Source organism: Pseudophryne corroboree, chromosome 11 (genome assembly GCF_028390025.1).
Source record: "Pseudophryne corroboree isolate aPseCor3 chromosome 11, aPseCor3.hap2, whole genome shotgun sequence".
NCBI classification, from domain to species: domain Eukaryota; kingdom Metazoa; phylum Chordata; class Amphibia; order Anura; family Myobatrachidae; genus Pseudophryne; species Pseudophryne corroboree.
Genome location: NC_086454.1, coordinates 90,387,562 through 90,411,917, shown reverse-complemented (window position 1 = coordinate 90,411,917; position 24,356 = coordinate 90,387,562). Strand labels below are relative to the sequence as shown.

At 44.6% G+C, this 24,356-nt stretch overlaps 1 protein-coding gene across 4 annotated transcripts in view; it reads left to right on the top strand.

The window, feature by feature from the left end:
- The window catches only part of KIAA1549L (KIAA1549 like), a 477,170-nt gene that overhangs the window by 258,570 nt on the left and 194,244 nt on the right, over positions 1-24,356 (top strand). For all 4 annotated transcript variants that reach the window (XM_063944516.1, XM_063944515.1, XM_063944513.1 and 1 more), the window contains 6 exons: positions 31-90; positions 6,326-6,477; positions 6,825-6,996; positions 11,291-11,454; positions 16,721-16,896; positions 18,575-18,702. In XM_063944516.1, the coding sequence (XP_063800586.1) occupies positions 31-90; positions 6,326-6,477; positions 6,825-6,996; positions 11,291-11,454; positions 16,721-16,896; positions 18,575-18,702 (852 nt within the window). The remainder of the gene's footprint in view (positions 1-30; positions 91-6,325; positions 6,478-6,824; positions 6,997-11,290; positions 11,455-16,720; positions 16,897-18,574; positions 18,703-24,356) is intronic.

Below are 24,356 nucleotides of genomic sequence, written 5' to 3'. Positions count from 1 at the left end.
CTGTTATGTTTATTTTATGTTTACTTCTAGCCTTAGAGTTTCTGAATATTGATATCTCCGCTGCAACAAGGAACTACTGGCTGACCACAGGTAATTTTAATTGATTTAAGTGTATTTACGTTCAGACTATATTTATTTATTTATTTATTTATGTACTTATGTATTAATAAAATTAATCTTAACCAATTGTGTCAGATGAGGGGGTCTGTTCACGGATGGGAATGTGATGCTGAGTCTCCTGGAATAAAGGACTCATCAGTGCAACGATGACCTGCCTATGTCAGTCAGTTTGTCCAGTGGAGACCCATTTACTCATTGGCCTTTTACCCTTGGTATATGTGCTAGTGGTCAAAGCTCCAGTTCTATGTTTTCTTCATAACTGGGGACACATTAGCAGGCAGGTGAAGTGTGTGTGGGGGGCTAGAATGCAGAACAGACACTGTATGTCCACTCACCCAACAATTCAAATGGAAAGCGGTTAAGATACCACCAGTCGGGATCCCGGTGGTTACAATACCGACATCAAAATCCCAACAGGCGGTGATATGCCGCTGCCGGAATACCGACGACACAGGCTATTCTCCCTCTGTAGGGAGAATAGAGGGAGAATATAACCTGTGCGAGCGCAGCGAGCCACCGTGCCTGCAGCGTGGTGAGCACAGCGTGGCATTCTGGCGAACGGGATCCCGCTGTTGGGATTATGACAGCTGGCTTCCCGTCCACCAGGGAATCGTATGTATTCAGTTCAAACCGCTGATGACTTGCTAGCAGTGGGATCCGTGCATAGATGGCATAATACAGCCACATATACAACATAGGTATATAGATCTAATATGTCTAGGCAGACAGTTAATAGGTTGACAACCTATGGTCAACATGCATTAGGTCTACAGGTACAAAAGATCAACAGGGTGAAATGGTCGACACACAAAAAATGGTCGACGAAAGTTTTGTTTTGTTTTTAACACAAACTATATGTATACCATGTTATGTGACCACCATCAGTACAAACGTGTACCCTTGCAGGCGCGCTTCGCTCACCGCACTTCAGGTTACTATTCCCAATTGATGTCCAAGTGGATAGTAAATCGAGCAAATGTTGGGAAAACATTTAAAAAATCCACAAAAAATGTGTTGGCCTTTTGTGTGTTGACTATTGTCATGTCAACCTTAAGCACTGTTGACCTTTTGTTCCTGTCGACTCAAAATGCATCGCAACCATATTGTGTCAACCTATTGATGTCGACCACAACATTGTCAATCAATCATCCGGATACCGTGCTAGATACATTCAACTACAGAGTGTATCTAACGGTTAGTGATTATATTTACGAAAACGATATTTAGAGATAGATCAAAAACTCAGCATGCGTCATCACCTTCCAAACCTGCACCCTGTTAATGTTGACACAAAGCTGACATCTCGTAAATACAGTATTTATACAATAGACGCAACCCTAAATATGACGCATCTCAAAGGGGCTTGCATATCGTGTATCTGTACTGGAATGGTGCGAAAAGAGCAGAGTGAGGGTCTCATCTGAGTTTCTGTATCAGGTGAATGTGCCGCCAAGAAGACGCTTCCACTTTGCCTGGGCCTAGGAGGGGGTGGGGGACCTGTATTGGCCCCTGTACCACAGTAGTCCCACCCCACGCTATAGCCACGATGCCTTGTGCACACACAAATTAATTGGTTTTTAGATTTTCAATAAAGTAAAGCGGAAGGTTAAATTAGCTGCAGGCATCACACAGAACAATAACGCTATTTGCTGCACGTTCCTCTTATGTTACTGTAATAGATAAGTACTGTAAACATATAAAATACCTACAGTATACCGCAGTCTTACCAACATGTGACCCACGTGCAAATCCTTGGCCCTCATCCTGTAAGCATTCTCTGCTGTATTTGCTGTAAGATTACTGCACTTCAGAGTCTCTTCACATTTTGCAAGCGGGAAGCATTTTATTTCTCACATTGCGTAACTACACTGAATGCCAACAGTAACGTTACGCTGCCCTGGCAACCGGATGACCAGAGCTGACAGAAGACAAATTCTGACTAAACTACATATAAATTGCACCTAGTTCACTTTATTTTGAGCTGAAGTGTTATAAGATGTGAATGATAGTTGGCATGGGAGAGAGACCTTGGGGAGACGATCGGACTGGAGGAATGGGTTAAAATTCGGCAATCCGCTGCTACTGCCTCAATTTGTCTCAGGACTTGAGAAAACACTTTTAAGCGCCTATACCGATGGTACTTGGTACCTTCCCGCCTTAGAGCTATATATCCTTTGTCATCGGATAGATGCTGGAGAGGATGTGGAGATGAGGGCACCCTGTTACATATATGGTGGAGCTGCCCTAAGATAAAACGTTTCTGGGTCACGGTACATCGTCTAATCTCTTCTATTACGGGCTTCACACTCCCAACTTGCCTTTCTTTCTCCATTCTCTCACACCCGGGGGGTAATTCCAAGTTGATCGCAGCAGGAATTTTTTTAGCAGTTGGGCAAAACCATGTGCACTGCAGGGGAGGCAGATATAACATGTGCAGAAAGAGTTAGATTTGGGTGGGTTATTTTATTTCTGTGCAGGGTAAATGCTGGCTGCTTTATTTTTACACTGCAAATTAGATTGCAGATTGAACACACCACACCCAAATCTAACTCTCTCTGCAAATGTTATATCTGCCTCCCCTGCAGTGCACATGGTTTTGCCCAATTGCTAAAAAATGTCTTGCTGCGATCAACTTGGAATTACCCCCCCTATAATACCTCAGCTCTCATTAGACAGATTAGATTTTAAATGCTGCTAATTGTACTATTGCAGCTAATTGGAAGAAGCTGGACTCCCCCTCTTCCTCTGCCTTACACGCCTCAGCTTGGCACACCTATCACCTTGAGCATGTCACTAGTTACCTGCATGAAAGTCCACATAAATTTGTACACATCCGGTCTCCTTGTATATCTTACCACGGCACTAGCACTCGTAACCATTAGACCGCCATCATGCACAGTGGCACCAGCAGGTTCCCCCCCCCCCCCCCCCCCTTTTTCCTTCCCTTTTCCGGACCCCTAACTTTCCTTCCTTACCTTTCTCTCCCTCTCTTCCCCCTCCCTCCCCTCTCCCCCATCTTACCAAAAATGATAGGTATCTGATATGTTTTCTTAATTCTTGTCGATTCTCAGTATTCACTACATACATTGTTTTGTATCCTTTTTGGTTTCAGTCATTGGCTTGTTACACATAAAAATGTCATCTTTCTTATGCAATACCTCAATAAATAAAAAAATATGTGAATGATAAACTATTTATTTTTATAGTTCTTTAACCATATTATTTACTTATCATTTCTCCAATTGAATGGATAGATTATGCAAGTGAATAAATCACCAGAGAATTAGGGGGACATGTACTAAGCAGTGATAAAAGTGGAGAAGTGAACCAGTGGAGAAGTTGCCCATGACAACCAATCAGCTGCTCTACAAATTATAAATGTTACATCAATGGTTTTTGGTTGCCATGGGCAACTTCTCCACTGGCTCACTTCTCCACTTTATCACTGCTTAGTACATGTCCCCGTTAGTCCACTGATTTTAGCAATCTAGAATAGCAAAGTATCTCTTTAGAAGGGATCTGACAAAATGCGTTACAGGAAAGGTAATCGCACCTTTGGTCTATACATGGTACAGGCAGTCAGTCTGCCGGCTGTACGGGTATTTATGAGAATGTAGTCTACCAATTGCCTATCAGATAGTACAGATCACTTTGTAACGAAACACCTAGGGCTCCATTTAGAGTTTAGATAGTGTTGCACATATCTTCCACTTGTATCCAGGTGAGGTGAGCCAGCGGTCTAGTGTACGTTCAGTACGGTTAGAATGTGCACAGTGTGATCTTTAGAGATGTGTCCGACTTCTCAAGGACTATTTATCATTCAGAAGTTCATGCAGAAATTGCTGTCTTTGCCTGATTTTGTTAACTATTATTATTGGGGCGTCAGACGGGGCCATTATAGTACTGTTGTAATACAAGAGATATCGTGGATATTTCCTGTGTTAATTAAGAATTGCAGAACAACGCCGTTCCCATAATCCTCTATAGGCATGGTGATGTAGTCCAATTTTCCAAGCTCTGAAAAACTTAGATTTTTTGTAACTTGGCCCTGATCGATAACGGCATCATCTATAGATGGCATTAGCCACTGTAGCCTATAAGCCATCATAACAGCTACAAGGTGAGAAGGTGACCCACAGATCTGGTGCACCACAGATCTGATGCAGTATTATGTGTTGATTGTAACACAATCATTTTTGCATTGGATGCAACCCAAAATACATCCATAGAACCACTCTTAACGCTAAATGAAACCTATAGCATCCCTTTGAATTTTGCTGCTTTATACATTCAGTTGAGCGTCATACAACAGTGATGTCACTAGATCTTAGCGAATTGATTGCCGTCATTCTCATGAACATCAGTGAATGCAAATCCTCTGCCTCCAACAGCCGACATTTGATATAAGATCTCAAACTACCACTTCTTGTGACCAATCCTAGGGCTCCGATAGAAGCGGTCGCTGCTTTTCCTCACGCCAGGCTCTGCTGTGCTTCACCCGCGACTTGTTTGTGTGTTTAACCAATTCCAGTGCAGTTCAAGTCACAGCCCAGTTTCTCTAGTACACTGAGGGGTAAATTTACTAAGATGGGAGTTCTATTTACGATGGGATGTTACCCATAGCAACCAATCAGATTCTACTTCTCGTGTATCTAGCACCTTCTAGAAGATAATAACTGGATTCTGATTGGTTGCTATGGGCAACATCCCATCTTAAACAGAACTCCCATCCTAGTAAATGTACCCCTGTAAGTGGCTGTATGCTGCCTCTGCAGTATGAATCAGATGAAGAAGTTATATACAAATATACGATACGCTATTCCTATCACACTGCCTCATTCGCTCCAGGCATCTCGGTGTATGGGCGGCCAGTAAGTGAGGACACATCTGTATTGTAATGTAAAAAGGAAAATATATTAAATGATGTCCAAAACCTTGATTGCAAATACAAAAAAGACCAATACCATGTGCAGAAATAGATTTGTTTTATTACACACAATTGAACATTGCATCCCCAGTGATTTTTGCTAAATTACATCTCATCAAAATGGCCTCAGACAAAATAATTTATTACCTAATCTCTATGTCATCGATTTCTGTTCTATAACTTCAGTGATCCCAAGGTGTAATAAAATGATCAGGCTGCAATTGTGATAAACTGCTCCTCAATGCTCAGACTCTAATATTTGTGTGAAGGTGCAGACTTGTGATAAAGTAAACAACATTGCTCATATTGAGCTTCCTGAGCGACTATATTGCCCAGTGTGTATAGTGCGGTCAATGAACGATGCGCGGCCCCGCACATCGCTAACTATCGCACAGTGATGTCAGCCGCAGACAGTCCGTGCATGCAGCTCATGGACGATAGTCCAAACTAAGTTGAAAGCACAGCCGAGGGAGGGTGACGATGAACGTTGCGTGGGGCCGCGTATCGTTCATTGGGCCTAATTCAGACCTGTTTGCTTGCTAGGCATTTTCTGCAGTCCTGCGTTCGCATAGTCGCTGCCCATAGGGGAGTGTATTTTCACTTTGCAAACGCATGTGTAGCAGAGCTGTACAAACAGATTTTATGCGTAGCCCAGGACTTACTCAGCCACTGCAAACACTTCATCCTGTCCGTGACCGGAATTGATGTCGGGAACCTTCACTGCAAACGCTTGGACACGCCTGCGTTTTGACAGCCACTCCCAGAAAACGATCAGTTGACACCCACAAATGGCTTCTTCCTGTCAATCTCCTTGCTAACGCCCGTGTGTATGGATTCTTCGCACAAACCCATTGCTGAGCGGCGATCCGCTTTTTACCCATGCAACACGCCCGCGCATTGTGGTGCATGCGCAATTTAGTCCTGATTGCCCGCTGTATGAAAACGCAGCCTAGAGATCAGGTCTGAATTAAGTCCCTTGTCTGCAGCATACACACTGGGCGATATAGTAAACAACGTCGCTTAGGAAGCATCAAATGAGCAACGTCATTTACTTTATCGGCACCTTTAGAGGTACTGTGTTCTTATCATCTATCAAATGTAATAGGCATCTCTTTGGATCAGTACTAAAAGCTTTAGAGTATGCTTGATTTTAATATTACACTACCTCCACCATATAAAATAAATATGCAGTTGTGTATATGAATATGGTCAATAACCCTGTGCAATACTATAACAGAGATGTCAGATATGAGTTCTAAGTGTCTATCTCTTCTACAGTGATACAGGGTGTTGATAGTCAGTTATTGGGGGTAAACAACCAAAGCTTTGCACAACAGATGGAAGAGAGACTGGCCACTCTGTTTCAACTTTCTGGTCAACAGTCAAGAAGATTTAGAAGAGCAACTACTGTAGGAAGTTACACTGTGCAGGTTGGTAAAGACATTTTGGATATTAAGCAGCAGCTTTAGTGACTTGTTGATTCAAAACTGACTTTAAATGATAAATGATAACATGACAAAACATCAATAGTCACATGGAATGACAACAATTGAAATGGAATCATAATATATATTTTGAAAAGTAACAGCCTGCGGGCATATTAATAACAACATCTCAGTCCATGAGATTATCCAAAAAGTTCTATTCTATCCAACTGGCATTAATAGGTGTTACCAAAAATAGGTAATTTTACACACCATATACTGAGTCATGGAGGCCTACTGCAGTAGACATAGAGTGTATATCCCTGCCCGTGTGACAATGTCTTGTTTTGCAGATGGTGAAAATGCAGCGCTTGACAGGTGCTAATAATCTGGCTGAGTTAACGTACTATGCTGAGAAAAATGGGCAGCCAATACTGGGCACAGCTGCTGCCAAGCAACTTAGTACCATTGACCAGCAGACCATGGCCTTGACCCTTGGATATATTGTTCGAATACAAGCAAATCGTAAGTACCTGTTACTTATAATACAACGATTGCCAAGCTAACTTACAGTAGCAGCCAATACAAATTGCTGAATGCAAGAGCCAGGTTAGTGGATGGCAGAGTAGGCAGCAGTAGGTAAAGTCGTAGTCGTTGGTTATAATAGTCCAAGTGAGATATGATGAGGTTGTGTAACCTAAGTGAGATATGACAAAGCTGTGTAACCTAAGGGAGATATGACGAGGCTCTGTAACCTAAGTGAGATATGACGAGGCTGTGTAACCTAAGTGAGATATGATGAGGCAGTGTAACCTAAGTGAGATATGATGAGGTTGTGTAACCTAAGTGAGATATGATGAGGCTCTGTAACCTAAGTGAGATATGACGATGCTCTGTAACCTAAGTGAGATATGATGAGGCTGTGTAACCTAAGTGAGATATGATGAGGCTCTGTAACCTAAGTGAGATATGACGAGGCTGTGTAACCTAAGTGAGATATGATGAGGCTGTGTAACCTAAGTGAGATATGATGAGGCTGTGTAACCTAAGTGAGATATGATGAGGCAGTGTAACCTAAGTGAGATATGATGAGGTTGTGTAACCTAAGTGAGATATGACGAGGCTGTGTAACCTAAGTGAGATATGACGATGCTCTGTAACCTAAGTGATATATAATAAGGTTCTGTAACCTAAGTGAGAAATGATGAGGTTGTGTAACCTAAGTGAGATATGATGAGGCTGTGTAACCTAAGTGAGATATGATGAGGTTGTGTAACCTAAGTGAGATATGACGAGGCTGTGTAACCTAAGTGAGATATGACGATGCTCTGTAACCTAAGTGAGATATGATGAGGTTGTGTAACCTAAGTGAGATATGATGAGGCTGTGTAACCTAACTGAGATATGACGAGGCTGTGTAACCTAAGTGAGATATGATGAGGCTGTGTAACCTAAGTGAGATATGACGAGGCTGTGTAACCTAAGTGAGATATGACGAGGCTGTGTAACCTAAGTGAGATATGATGAGGTTGTGTAACCTAAGTGAGATATGACGAGGCTGTGTAACCTAAGTGAGATATGATGAGGTTGTGTAACCTAAGTGAGATATGACGAGGCTGTGTAACCTAAGTGAGATATGACGAGGCTGTGTAACCTAAGTGAGATATGATGAGGTTGTGTAACCTAAGTGAGAGATGACGAGGCTGTGTAACCTAAGTGAGATATGACGATGCTCTGTAACCAAAGTGAGATATGATGAGGTTGTGTAACCTAAGTGAGATATGACGAGGCTGTGTAACCTAAGTGAGATATGACGATGCTCTGTAACCTAAGTGAGATATGATGAGGTTGTGTAACCTAAGTGAGATATGACGAGGCTGTGTAACCTAAGTGAGATATGATGAGGTTGTGTAACCTAAGTGAGATATGACGAGGCTGTGTAACCTAAGTGAGATATGATGAGGCTGTGTAACCTAAGTGAGATATGATGAGGTTGTGTAACCTAAGTGAGATATGACGAGGCTGTGTAACCTAAGTGAGATATGACGATGCTCTGTAACCTAAGTGAGATATGATGAGGTTGTGTAACCTAAGTGAGATATGACAAGGCTGTGTAACCTAAGTGAGATATGATGAGGTTGTGTAACCTAAGTGAGATATGACGAGGCTGTGTAACCTAAGTGAGATATGATGAGGTTGTGTAACCTAAGTGAGATATGACGAGGCTGTGTAACCTAAGTGAGATATGACGAGGCTGTGTAACCTAAGTGAGATATGATGAGGTTGTGTAACCTAAGTGAGATATGATGAGGTTGTGTAACCTAAGTGAGATATGACGAGGCTCTGTAACCTAAGTGAGATATGATGAGGTTGTGTAACCTAAGTGAGATATGATGAGGCTGTGTAACCTAAGTGAGATATGATGAGGTTCTATAACCTAAGTGAGATATGATGAGGCTCTGCAACCTAAGTGAGATATGACGAGGCTGTGTAACCTAAGTGAGATATGACGAGGCTGTGTAACCTAAGTGAGATATGATGAGGCTGTGTAACCTAAGTGAGATATGACGAGGCTCTGTAACCTAAGTGAGATATAATGAGGTTCTGTAACCTAAGTGAGATATGATGAGGCTCTGTAACCTAAGTGAGATATTATGAGGCTGTGTAACCTAAGTGAAATATGATGAGGCTGTGTAACCTACAGTAAGTGAGATGTGACGAAGTTGTGTAACCTAAGTGAGATATGACGAGGCTGTGTAACCTAAGTGAGATATGACGAGGCTCTGTAACCTAAGTGAGTTATGATGAGGCTGTGTAACCTAAGTGAGATATGACGAGGCTCTGTAACCTAAGTGAGATATGATGAGGCTGTGTAACCTAAGTGAGATATGACGAGGCTCTGTAACCTAAGTGAGTTATGATGAGGCTGTGTAACCTAAGTGAGATATGACGAGGCTCTGTAACCTAAGTGAGATATGATGAGGCTGTGTAACCTAAGTGAGATATGACGAGGCTCTGTAACCTAAGTGAGATATGAAGAGGCTCTGTAACCTAAGTGAGATATGACAAGGCTGTGTAACCTAAGTGAGATAAGACGAGGCTCTGTAACCTATGTGAGATATGACGAGGCTGTGTAACCTACGTGAGATGTGATGAGGCTGTGTAACCTAAGTGAGATATGACGAGGCTGTGTAACCTAAGTGAGATATGACGAGGCTGTGTAACCTAAATGAGATATGAGGAGGCTGTGTAACCTAAGTGAGATATGACGAGGCTGTGTAACCTAAGTGAGATATGACGAGGCTGTGTAACCTAAGTGAGATATGATGAGGCTGTGTAACCTAAGTGAGATATGACGAGGCTGTGTAACCTAAGTGCGATATGACGAGGCTGTGTAACCTAAGTGAGATATGATGAGGCTGTGTAACCTAAGTGAGATATGACGAGGCTGTGTAACCTAAGTGAGATATGACGAGGCTGTGTAACCTAAATGAGATATGGGGAGGCTCTGTAACCTAAGTGAGATATGACGAGGCTGTGTAACCTAAGTGAGATGTGATGAGGCTGTGTAACCTAAGTGAGATATGACGAGGCTGTGTAACCTAAGTGAGATATGACGAGGCTGTGTAACCTAAGTGAGATATGACGAGGCTGTGTAACCTAAGTGAGATATGACGAGGCTGTGTAACCTAAGTGAGATATGATGAGGCTGTGTAACCTAAGTGAGATATGACGAGGCTGTGTAACCTAAGTGAGATATGATGAGGCTGTGTAACCTAAGTGAGATATGATGAGGCTGTGTAACCTAAGTGAGATATGATGAGGCTCTGTAACCTAAGTGAGATATGACGAGGCTGTGTAACCTAAGTGAGATATGACGAGGCTGTGTAACCTAAGTGAGATATGACGAGGCTGTGTAACCTAAGTGAGATATGACGAGGCTGTGTAACCTAAGTGAGATATGATGAGGCTGTGTAACCTAAGTGAGATATGATGAGGCTGTGTAACCTAAGTGAGATATAACGAGGCTGTGTAACCTAAGTGAGATATGATGAGGCTGTGTAACCTGAGATATGATGAGGCTGTGTAACCTAAGTGAGATATGACGAGGCTGTGTAACCTAAGTGAGATATGATGAGGCTGTGTAACCTAAGTGAGATATGATGAGGCTGTGTAACCTAAGTGAGATATAATGAGGCTGTGTAACCTGAGATATGATGAGGCTGTGTAACCTAAGTGAGATATGACGAGGCTACAGTAACAGTCTGCCCTGCCTTTGTATGTCTGACTAAGGTTTTGGTAATATTTCTTCATATTTAGGGTTTTAAAAGGGTTATACTTGTAAAATACAGTTAATTATAGAAGCTTAACAATCAATATCTAACAAGTTTAATAAACAATATTCATTACCATGTGATGTGCTGTGCTAATGTCTTTCTCTATGTGCCAAAATCCTTTGTCACCGCACCTCTATCTTTGAGTACATACCTTGGGTGTAGTATTGAAGATCTACGCCAGGGGTGGCCAACCAGTCAGAGGTAATGAGCCCCAAATATCTGTAGTCAAGTTAAAGAGTCACTATCGTGCTCGTGCCTTCGGTGCGCACACAAAAATGGGGCATGACCTAGATGTTTGCAGGAGCATGACCGTGTGTAACCCCCCCCCCCATGTTGTTAATAACGTTTGTTTTAAAATGTACATACATACAGTACTCCTCAGTGGGGGTGCCTGGCTTACTATGCCGAGGTCCATGATGTCAGAGTCTCCCAGGCACCCCCCCAGATGTCTAACTCTCAGCTCATTCTTCTCTCTCTCTAAGCTGTTGTGCAAAATCCACCAAACAATCTCTGGATAATCGCTGCCGTGTTGGCTCCAATAGCTGTTGTCACGGTCATCATCATTATCATTACTGCTGTGCTCTGCCGGAAGAACAAAAGTGATTTTAAGACAGATAACATGAGCAACATTCCCCCAAGAACCAAGGTAAGATGTCCTCTACTCCTGGAAGCTCTGGATGGGTACAAAAGAATGATATTTTGTTTGCACCATTGTTGCCCAAATTCAGAGTTGATATCTGACTTCTCAATTTATATGTGAAGCGTGGGTGATCCTGTATATCAGGGCTGTGAAGTCGGAGTCTGTGGCACTACTGAGATGTAACTTACAGCGTAGAGGTCTATTTTCCAGCTGAAACCCATGAAGAAGAGGCTGTTTCCGAATTGGTTTAGGCACATTTTAGTATTGGGACTATTTAAGAAATGGAACCACTGGCCTAACACATATCCGAGATATCTTCTGTATTAGGCAGACTGGCACTGATTATCACAGTCCACATATTTCTCATTGGTGACTATGATCTGCACCTTGGTCCCAAGCAGTTATGTCTTATGGAAAGAGGATTGCCAGTGAGGGATTTTCTGATCCCTTTCCAGCAGTCCACATGCTCCTCCCCTTTCTCCTGTCACTCATTTTTTAATGGGCGAACATGCAAAGTGAGAGAGTTGGATTCAGATCCGTGCATAAATCGATAGAGTAAGCTTTCAATCTGCTATACACCAGGATAGGCTTTTATTGGAGCCGCCGTCCTGGTATGTGTTTTAGTGATAGGCAGCCATGGTACTATAATGTCTCATCGCTGCCATATGTGTGCTTTTGCATATGAATGGGATTTATAGTTCTTTATCTCACAGTCATATACTAGTTACATTTATTACCACTTCTGAAAATAATTTAATTTTATTTCATTTTTCGCTTATTTTTCACCACTTTTTAAATAATACATCTTTTTAATCTACTATTGCATATATTTTTATTGTACATTAAATATGTTCATGTTTACTTAATGTTAACAAATATATATCTGCTTTTTCCAGTACAGTGTGTACTTCGCCATTTTCCTGAAGTGGACACACCAAATTCATATATTTATAGGAATGCATTAAGCCCCCGTTATATACATATTTCTGTAATTTCCACTTTTTCTCTGCAGCTTTGGTTCCCAATTCCTTGTACTCTGTTATTATTTATGTCATGTGTATCAGCGTCTGAGTGGCCTCCCCTCACCTCCCGCTCTGAGGTCCTGGAGTCCGAGCAGGACAGCATGCAGACTCTCTGTACTCAGTGTCAGGTCCAGCTGTGTGGAAAGGATTCCAGTCAGCTGCAATTGCCACGTGTCCGCAGAGATAGGATTAGGATTCAGAATACCATGGTCCCAGCGCAGTGGCAAGCCTACAATAGGTAGAGGGTGTGCGGTGCACATGGACCCTTGCGACAAGGGGAGCCCCACAATGTACAGCATGCTGCACCCATGGTAATTAATGACCCCCCCCTCCCCACAATGTACAGCATGCTGCACCCATAGTAATGACCCCCCCCCCCCCCCCCCCCCCATTATAACAGGGATTTCTTTGTAATACGGCACTAGTGGCATATTTTTTAAGAATTCTCTGGAAATATGATTCCAGACCATATTTCTGAACGTATTGTAAGAAATATGTCCCATGTGCCACTATGATGGAGTCTTTGCTATTTTCTGTGCGAGTGTGATGTTTTTAACGGCGAGCGGCCCATGGTGAGTCTGCACCCCTTTAACAATAAAATGGGAATTTTCTTATAGCAAGCAGCTAATTAGAAGCTGCTAGCCTGTGCTGCCAATAGTTGTCTCATCATAGGGCTGCACCAGCCTTCCAATACCCAAAGCATACCTCCCAAGGGTTGGGTATGTGTGACCGGCGTTGACCATACCGACGCTTCGAGAAGGTCGGCGCATACACGAGGTGGGGGTGGGGGGGTGCGCAACTAAGCCCCTTGCGGGTTATATTTCCCACTCTATGGGTGTCGTGGACACCCACGAGTGGGAATAGTCCCTGTTAGTCGGCATGGCGACTATTGGGATTATTAGGGGTGTGTTCCCAGCGTTGGTGTTGTGAGACCGCCGGTCACACAACTACATCCCCCTCTTAACATGACCCTTTCCAGGAGGGACAGAATGCTCTGCTCCTGGACTTACCTCTTAATTTATAATGGCCATCACCTGTGCTGAAACACCTTTCTTATCCATTTACCTGTTCAAAAAAGGTGCCAGCAATCATAAATTAAGAGAAAAGTCCAGGAGCAGAGCATAGTGGCGCAGATGTATTAACCTGGAGAAGGTATAAGGAAGTGATAAACCAGTGATAAGTGCAAGGTGATAAAGTTCCAGGGATGGGGAACCTTCGGCCCTCCAGCTGTTGTTGAACTACACATACCAGCATGCCTTGCTACAGTTTTGCTATTTGGCCATGCTAAAACTGTTGCAGGGCATGCTGGGATGTGTAGTTCAACAACAGCTGGAGGGCCGAAGGTTCCCCATCCCTGTGATAAACGCACCAGCCAATCAGCTCCAATATGCAAATTGGCAGTTAGGAGCTGACTGGCTGGTGCGTTTATCACCTTGCACTTATCACTGGTTTATCACTTACTTATGCCTTCTCCAGGTTAATACATCTGCCCCTCTGTCCCTTCTGGAGAGGGTCATGTTGGGAGTAGGGAAGCCAATCCCGGGCCATTTTTTCAACCCGGGTATCGGGATTGGCTTTTAAGTGTGTGGCCGCCCCCTTACCCCACCCCGCCCCGCACACATTACTAACCGTATACCGCGGTGCGGGCGGGTGGGGATCTCCTCCTGCACTCACTCAGTGCTCGGCTGACGGCACAGCGTGACCTCATGCTGCGCAGGGGGAGCCGGAAGGAGGAAGCTAGGCAGCGTCTGAGAGTCCTGTGGACGCTCAACGCTGATCCCTCAATCCCCGGGATTGGACCTTCCAATCCCGGGATTGAATCCAGGCCGTTTTTGGCCCTAAATCCCGGGATCCCGCCGATCCCGGGATTGGCCACCATAGTTGGGAGGTATGCCAAAAAGATTATCCTCCTAAAAGGATACACTTTTAATAAAGGGGGAGATATACTTAGACTTGGAGAGTGATAAAGTGGAGAGAAAGTACCAGCTAATCAGCTCCATACAGCAATTTTTCAAACACAGCCTGTAACGTGACAGTTAGGAGCTGATTGGCTGTAACTTTGTCTCCGCCCACTGTATCACTCTCCAATATTTGGTGTGAAACGTGGGTCATTCCAATGTCAGTACAATTTAAACAGATCAGCTCTCCCTGTTCCACCAGCATCGAGATTACACAATGAACTCCATGGAGTCACCGTCTGTTGTCTGGCAGTGTTTTGGTTACTGTCTTTCTCACAGCGAATCTGCTGTACTTCTGCATCATGCGTTATTAGTGTTTGAGATATTGATTTCAAGTTTATATTACATCAAGCAATTCATTTTCATAATGCATTCAGGGAGCCTTGGTTTGGCAAAGAACACTTCCTTCTCTTGAAGTACATTTTTTATTGATGGAGCATGTGTTGACAGATTGTTATTTATGGTTTATTGCCTAGTACAGCCAAATAGCCTGCTTTATTATCTCCTGCAGTCTTCGGAAAGCACGCTGACAACATTTTAGCCTTTGCCTAAAGAGCACCTGTTACCTAGTGGACTAATATTTCTTGAGAATTCAGAATAACGACCCACCATGCAATAACTTGAATATTGGTTATGCGTAGGGAGGCCAATCCCGGGATTTAGTCCCGAAAATGGCCGGGATTCAGTCCCGGGATTGGAAGCGCCAATCCTGAGGATTGAGGGACCAGCGTTGAGTCTCCTTAGGACGCTCAGACGCTGCCCGGCTCCCTCTTACCGGCTCCCCCGTGCAGCGTGACGTGCAGTCACAGGTCACGTTGCGCCGTCAACTGCCGCCGGCAGCCGCCGAGGGATTGAAGATGATATGTCCTACCCACCTACCCCAGATGTATGGTGAGGGGCTAAGGCCACATAGGTAAAAGTCAATCCCAGGTATCCCGGGATTGACCATTTTTCAATCCCGATACCCGGTTACGCTGAATTCTCATGACATTGGTTTCATTTACAAATAGACTATCTCCAGTATTTATTGCATGCCGTGATCATTAAACATCAATCCTGTACATCTAACAGCTTCTAAGGGGAAGCAGATAGCATACCGCTACTCATGATCCCGGCTGTCACAGTACCGACGCCGGGATCCAGATTTGCTGGGAAATGCCGCCAGGAGACTTCTCTCCATCTGTGGGTGACCACGACACCTATAGAGGAGGAATATAACCTGTGCTGAGCGCAACAAGGCACCGTGCCCTCAAGGGGCTTACTAGCGCTCACCCCGCTGCCGGCATACTGACGGCCAGGATCCCAGTCACTGGTAATTTGTATGTATTCCCTCCTAAGATATAGTAGCAATACTCTTTATATCAGTAGTTCTAGCTAGGAGCACTATCAGCAAACATGGGGCACTCCTAAACCTGAGTAACAGCTTGCTCCTCATATTGCACTTGTGTACGCTTTCTTCCAGGGCATGTGCAGTGCAAAAACATGGTACATACGCTCTGTGCCAAAATCTAATGACTAGTTTATAAAAAAGTCCCCAATCCATGATCCAGTGCATTGCAGTCCTGTAATATTTGGTAACTAGTTTACAGCAGTTCTGGTCGCTCTCATTCTCCATGATGTACTTACCTTCTGCCCCGATGTACAGTATGCCCTACTTCTTGCTCAGTGCTTTAACCAAATTTACTAGGTAGCTCCCAGTTTTCTGATTTGTTCATAAGCAGGAAGTGGTGGGTAGTGCTTCCTGTCCGACACTAATAACATATCTTATTGTTGGGAGGTGTCTGTATGGAATCAGTATAATTTACCGGCGGAGGGATGCCGGCTGTCCATATCCCGACAGCAGCATCCTGCCCGCCAGAATGCCGGCATCGGGGCCAGCGCAAATGAGCGTGCTCACCACGTTGCGGGCTCGGTGGCTCACTGCACTAACCACAGGATCTATTTCAGTGCCGTGGACACCCATAGAGTGGGAATAGTCCTGTTTTGACGGGAATCCGGCTGGCGGCATTGTCGGTTGTCGAGATTCCGGCATCGGTGTTCTGAATGCTGGGATCCCGACATTCGACAAATTGAATGGATCGCTTCTGTATGATGTTACTAAAAGCATACATCAGTCTGGCAGTACAGTATAATCCTAGGTAGGTCCTGATCACCCTTCCACTACCATTATATCAGGGCTACTACACTGTTCCCCTAATGAATTTGCCTAATATTGCCCCTTTCTGTAGTAACACTCGTATATGTCTTGGACAAATCACGCTGATGAAACCTCTTGTTTTACCTCTTCAACAGCCAGTTCAAGGCTTCGATTATGCCAAACAGCACCTTGGACAACAAGGAGGCGATGAGGACGTTCTCCCTGTCACCCAGGAGACTGTGGTCCCATCTCTGAACTTGTCACAGGAAAGAGACAGCACGAAGGATGGGAGTACCGAAAAAATGCTCAAATCTTCTGACAACAGAAACAGGTTTGAACCTCAGCAATATTGTGTCTGCAAAATAGTTATTGAGAAGCTGTGAAAATGAGAGTAAATGAGGACAGTGCCCCCTATATGTCTCTAGTACATTGGGTTTTATATGTTGGACAGTTCAGTCTGTTTTGTGATGTTGAATAACTAAGTAAGCAAGTGAAAGCAAATTACTCCTAGATTATTATTTAAGTGCCACCAAATAAATAACTTATTTCACAGTATGTTCACTAGTGTCACACTGGTACTTCTGCCCACCCCCTTGCCCGACTCACCACTTGGTGATCTGTTGTTATAAACAAGTTTTTCTCCAATGCAGAAGATATAGTGGTTGGGCTATATACATAGGCAGCAGTGCTTTTTTTGGTCTCCCGAAAAATGTCTGCCTGATGCAAAACTCAGTCAGTAGTAAAGACATAACTTTATTTGGGAACGTTCCCTGAGCAGAGTTAACAAATCTGGAGTTTTACTAACATTCCACAGGCACAAGTATTTTAGTGATAGAGCCAGATTCCTGCATAGTGGATGCCTGTCCTCCATTCTGTATATGTGTCTGTATATCCACTGTGTGACTGTGGGAAACATGGGAGAGATGGGCAACACAGTAGGGACAGCACTTATTATGTCTTTGTATTTAACTTCATAGTATTAAAAAGCATCTAAAATTTGGATTAAAACTTATTTAACCCAGCAAAATTCTTTGGGGGCTAAGTAGTCATGGCCATTTAATTATATTTACCCATACTTATCTACTCTCATAGAAGGTCTTGATATTTGAGGTAATTCTCTGGACCCCTGGAAGAGTGGAAGTGTGCTGGATGGGGGGGGGGGGGGGGGGGGGGCGGGATAATATTGGAAATTGCTGATCCATAGGAAGAGATCAGGACCAATATGATGCAATTCGCATTTTAGCCCCGCACCATCCTGCTGAACCACGATTTTTGGCGGCATTGTCTTGACAGGGGTGGGGCCTAATGGCACAAAGAGCCCTCCTCTGGAGTGGTCATTCGCACCATACTTTCATTGTGTGTGTGTGTCTATGTTTCAGCGATAAATATGTAAACATGTAATATAAATATATACAGTATATATATATATATGTATATATACGTGTAATATAAATGTATGTGTAATATAAATATATACAGTATATGTCATATATGTATATATATAATATATATATATACATATACGTGTAATATAAATGTATATGTATAATATAAATATATACAGTATATATATATATATATATATATATATATTTTATAGGCTGCATTCATGCACATGTCAACTCAGCATGCACGTGAACCAGCTACAGTGACTTTATGCAGTTTGCGTATCTCATATTCTCCCAGATTTTCGTGTCTTATCTGATGTATACATATGTTTATGTACAGTAGAAAAACAGTGTACTCACACTACCCAGTAACCCAGTAATACCCACTACCCAGTGTACTCACACTACCCAGTGTAACCACACTAATGTGGCTATACAGTTTACGTGCCGAATCTGAGACACATCTAAGCAAACTGATAGACAGATGTGTGTGCTTGTGGGAGGGTAATTGCTACTATAGAAAGTAAATCCCCCACTCCCCTCCGAACGCTCCTGACATTTTCATTAGCAGTCGTAGAAAGGATGCCTAACACTTGTCTGTGTTGCTATGGTAATCTGTAGCCGGTCGCCTTGTGAAAACGGTTCCGTCATCAGCAACGAATCAGAAGAGGAGAGTTCAGACAGGAGCACTCCGCAGAAAGTTATTGCTCAGCACAGAGTGACAAAGGATGATGCTTGCAAGCGGAACGGTGAGATGGGAGCCATGCTATCTGCTCTGCAGCCACTACTGTATATCATCTCCTACAGATCTGCACACACAGCAGACATAGAGCAGACACAGAGTCTTAATTACACTGTCATTTTATTATAATTACCGCGTCCGTAGTGGGATCCGGTCTGAAGATCGACACTGTCTAGGTCGACAATGTTTAGGTCGACCACTATAGGTCGACAGTCACTAGGTCGACATGGATGGAAGGTCGACAGGGTTTCTAGGTCGACATGTGCTAGGTCGAAAGGTCTAAAGGTCGACATGAGTTTTTTAAAAAATGTTTCTTTTTTTGAATTTTTTCATACTTAACGATCCACGTGGACTACGATTGGAACGGTAATCTGTGCCGAGCGAAGCGGTAGCGGAGCGAAGGCACCATGCCCGAAGCATAGCGAGCCATGCGAGGGGACGCGGTGCACTAATTTGCGATCCCGGTCACTCTACGAAGAAAACGACACCCCAAAAAAAAAAAATCCTCATGTCGACCTTTAGACCTGTCGACCTAGCACATGTCGACCTAGAAACCCTGTCGACCTTCCATCCATGTCGACCTAGTGACTGTCGACCTATAGTGGTCGACCTACACATTGTCGACCTAGATACTGTCGATTTGATGAACCACACCCGTCCGTAGTGCAATGCAGATACACTTATTTTAATTATGACTACACATGTCCTATTAGACATAACATGTTATTTACATAATCATGTGGAAGACGTTTAAGTTTAAAGCTTGCATGCCATCTTTTCCCTGGCAGATGTACTGTACCTGCAGAGTGTGCCATTGGTTGGCTTGCCTAGCAGTGAATTGGCATAGGAGGGGCTAGATACTTCCTGCCCTGTATTTTATGGAGATAAAGATGCAGAAATTCTAGCAGGACCATTAGTATTGATTTGGTTATTCTGTGATTCATTTAACCACTTCATTCCCTTGTGCTGTTCCACTCTTCTCTTCTCCTAAACACAGATAAGCTTTGTATTGTGGGTGAGCATGGCAGAGAAGGAGTTATATATTATAGTTTTTTTTTTAAAGCTGCATTTGACGGCGTGCCACACACAGCTGTATTTACAGATTGTACAGCCATAGGCATTGTGAGTGAATAAGCCCTAATTTAGCTACTGCGCACCCACATACTAAGATCCGTCTACCCACCATCCCCTGCTCCTTTATGTTCTAGGAGAAATAATTGGCTGGAGAAGAGAACAAAGAAAATGTGCAATAGAAGAAAGTAAATACGATTGACGTTAACCCAGACATATAGCGGATTATTCAGAGTTGTTAGCAAACACAAAAAAGTTAGCAATTGGGCAAAACCATGTTGTACTGGGCAGTTGTAATTTGTGCAGAGAGATTTAGATTGGTTTCTGTGCATGGTAAATACTGGCTGCTGTATTTTTACAATGCAATTTAGATTTCATTTTGAAAACACCCTACCCAAATCTAACTTTTTCTGCACATGTTACATCTGCCCCCCCCTGCAGTGCACATAGGGGGTCATTCCGAGTTGTTCGCTCGGTAAATTTCTTCGCATCGCAGCGATTTTCCGCTTAGTGCGCATGCGCAATGTCCGCACTGCGACTGCGCCAAGTAAATTTGCTATGCAGTTAGGAATTTTACTCACGGTTTTTCTCTGACGTCCTAGTGGATGCTGGGAACTCCATAAGGACCATGGGGAATAGCGGCTCCGCAGGAGACTGGGCACAACTAAAAGAAAGCTTTTAGACTACCTGGTGTGCACTGGCTCCTCCCACTATGACCCTCCTCCAAGCCTCAGTTAGATTTCTGTGCCTGGCTGAGCTGGATGCACACTAGGGGCACTCCTGAGCTCTTAGAAAGAAAGTATATTTAGGTTTTTTATTTTACAGTGAGACCTGCTGGCAACAGGCTCACTGCATCGAGGGACTAAGGGGAGAAGAAGCGAACCTACCTGCTTGCAGCTAGCTTGGCTTCTTAGGCTACTGGACACCATTAGCTCCAGAGGGATCGACTGCATGGAACTGGCCTTGGTGTTCGTTCCCGGAGCCGCGCCGCCGTCCCCCTTACAGAGCCAGAAGCAAGAAGAGGTCCGGAAAATCGGCGGCAGAAGACATCAGTCTTCACCAAGGTAGCGCACAGCACTGCAGCTGTGCGCCATTGCTCCTCATACACACTTCACACTCCGGTCACTGAGGGTGCGGGGCGCTGGGGGGGGGGGGGGGGGCGCCCTGAGCAGCAATAAAAACACCTTGGCTGGCAAATATATCACAATATATAGCCCCAGAGGCTATATATGTGATAAATACCCCTGCCAGAATCCATAAAAAAGCGGGAGAAAAGTCAGCGAAAAAGGGGGCGGAGCTATCTCCCTCAGCACACTGGCGCCATTTTCTCTTCACAGTGCAGCTGGAAGACAGCTCCCCAGGCTCTCCCCTGTAGTTTGCAGGCTCAAAGGGTTAAAAAGAGAGGGGGGGCACTAAATTTAGGCGCAATATTGTATATACAAGCAGCTATTGGGAAAAATTCACTCAATATAGTGTTAATCCCTAAATTATATAGCGCTCTGGTGTGTGCTGGCATACTCTCTCTCTGTCTCCCCAAAGGGCTGTGTGGGGTCCTGTCCTCAGTCAGAGCATTCCCTGTGTGTGTGCGGTGTGTCGGTACAGCTGTGTCGACACGTTTGATGAGGAGGCTTATGTGGTGGCAGAGCAGATGCCGATAAATGTGATGTCGCCCCCTGTGGGGCCGACACCAGAGTGGATGGATAGGTGGAAGGTATAAACCGACAGTGTCAACTCCTTACATAAAAGACTGGATGACGTAACAGCTGTGGGACAGCCGGCTTCTCAACCGCGCCTGCCCAGGCGTCTCAAAGGCCATCAGGGGCTCAAAAACGCCCGCTCCCTCAGATGGCAGACACAGATGTCGACACGGAGTCTGACTCCAGTGTCGACGAGGTTGAGACATATACACAATCCACTAGGAACATCCGTTACATGATCCCGGCAATAAAAAATGTGTTACACATTTCTGACATTAACCCAAGTACAACTAAAAAAGGGTTTTATGTGTGGGGAGAAAAAGCAGGCAGTGTTTTGTTCCCCCATCAAATGAGTGAATGAAGTGTGAAAAAGCGTGGGTTCCCCCGATAAGAAACTGGTCATTTCTAAAAAGTTACTGATGGCGTACCCTTTCCTGCCAGAGGATAAGTTACGCTGGGAGATATCCCCTAGGGTGGATAAGGCGCTCACACGTTTGTCAAAAAAGGTGGCACTGCCGTCTTAGGATACGGCCACTTTGAAGGTACCTGCTGATAAAAGCAGGAGGCTATCCTGAAGTCTGTATTTACACACTCAGGTACTAGACTGAGACCTGCAGATAGTGCTGCTGCAGCGTGGTCTGTGACCCTGTCAAACAGGGATACTATTTTGCGAACATAAGAGCATATTAAAGACGTCGTCTTATATATGAGGGATGCACAGAGGGATATTTTGCCGGCTGGCATCCAGAATTAATGCAATGTCCATTCTGTCAGGAGGGTATTAGAGACCCGACACTGGACAGGTGATGCTGACTTTAAAAGGCACATAGAGCCTTATAAGGGTGAGGAATTGTTTGGGGATGGTCTCTGGGACCTCGTATCCACAGCAACAGCTGGGAAGCAAAACATTTTTTACCTCAGGTTTCCTCACAGCCTAAGAAAGCACTGTATTATCAGGTACAGTCCTTTCGGCTTCAGAAAAGCAAGCGGGTCAAAGGTGCTTCCTTTCTGCACAGAGACGAGGGAAGAGGGAAAAAGCTGCACCAGTCAGCCAGTTCCCAGAATCAAAATTCTTCCCCCGCTTCCTCTGAGTCCACCGCATGACGCAGGGGATCCACAGGCGTAGCCAGTTACGGTGGGGGGCCGCCTCAAAAATTTCAGCGATCACTGGGCTCGCTCACAGGTGGATCCCTGGATCCTTCAAGTAGTATCTCAGGGGTACAAGCTGGAATTCGAGGCGTCTCCCCCCGCCGTTTCCTCAAATCTGCCTTGCCGACAACTCCCTCAGGCAGGGAGGCTGTGCTAGAGGCAATTCACAAGCTGTATTCCCAGCAGGTGATAGTCAAGGTGCCCCTACTTCAACAAAGACGGGGTTACTATTCCACACTGTTTGTGGTACCGAAACCGGACGGTTCGGTGAGACCCATGTTAAATCTGAAATCCTTGAACACATACATAAAAAAATTCAAGTTCAAGATGGAATCGCTCAGGGCGGTTATTGCAAGCCTGGAGGAGGGGGATTACATGGTATCCCTGGACATCAAGGATGCTTACCTACATGTCCCCATTTACCATCCTCACCAGGAGTACCTCAGATTTGTGGTACAGGATTGCCATTACCAATTCCAAACACTGCCGTTTGGACTGTCCACGGCACCGAGGGTCTTTACCAAGGTAATGGCAGAAATTATGATACTCCTTCGAAAAAAGGGAGTTTTAATTATCCCGTACTTGGACGATCTCCTTATAAAGGCGAGGTCCAAGGAGCAGTTGTTGGTCGGAGTAGCACTATCTCGGGAAGTGCTACAACAGCACGGATGGATTCTATACATTCCAAAGTCACAGCTGGTTCCTACCACACGCCTACTGTTCCTGGGGATGGTTCTGGACACAGAACAGAAAAAAGTATTTCTCCCGCAGGAGAAAGCCAAGGAGCTGTCATCTCTAGTCAGAGACCTCCTGAAACCAAAACAGGTATCGGTGCATCACTGCACACGAGTCCTGGGAAAAATGATAGCTTCTTACGAAGCAGAATTCCATTCGGCAGGTTCCATGCAAGAACCTTTCAGTGGGACCTCTTGGACAAGTGGTCGGGATCGCATCTTCAGATGCATCGGCTGATAACCCTGTCTCCAAGGACCAGGGTATCTCTACTGTGGTGGCTGCAGAGTGCTCATCTTCAAGAGGGCCGCAGATTCGGCATACAGGACTAGGTCCTGGTAACCACGGATGCCAGCCTACGAGACTGGGGGACAGTCACACAGGGAAGAAATTTTCAAGGACTTTGGTCAAGTCAGGAGTCGTCCCTACACATAAATGTTCTGGAACTGAGGGCCATTTACAATGCCCTAAGTCTGGCAAGGCCTCTGCTTCAAAACCAGCCGGTACTGATCCGATCAGACAACATCACGGCGGTCGCCCATGTAAACCGACAGGGCGGCACAAGAAGCAGGATGGCGATGGCAGAAGCCACAAGGATTCTCCGATGGGCGGAAAATCACGTCTTAGCACTGTCAGCAGTGTTCATTCCGGGAGTGGACAACTGGGAAGCAGACTTCCTCAGCAGACACGACCTACACCCGGGAGAGTGGGGACTTCATCCAGAAGTCTTCCAACTGTTGGTAAACCGTTGGGAAAGGCCACAGGTGGACATGATGGCGTCCCGCCTAAACAAAAAACTAGATATTGCGCCAGGTCAAGGGACCCTCAGGCAATAGCTGTGGACGCTCTAGTGACACCGTGGGTGTACCAGTCGGTTTATGTATTCCCTCCTCTGCCTCTCATACCAAAGGTACTGAGAATAATAAGAAAACGAGGAGTAAGAACGATACTCGTGGTTCAGGATGGGCCAAGAAGAGCTTGGTACCCAGAACTTCAAGAAATGATAACTGAG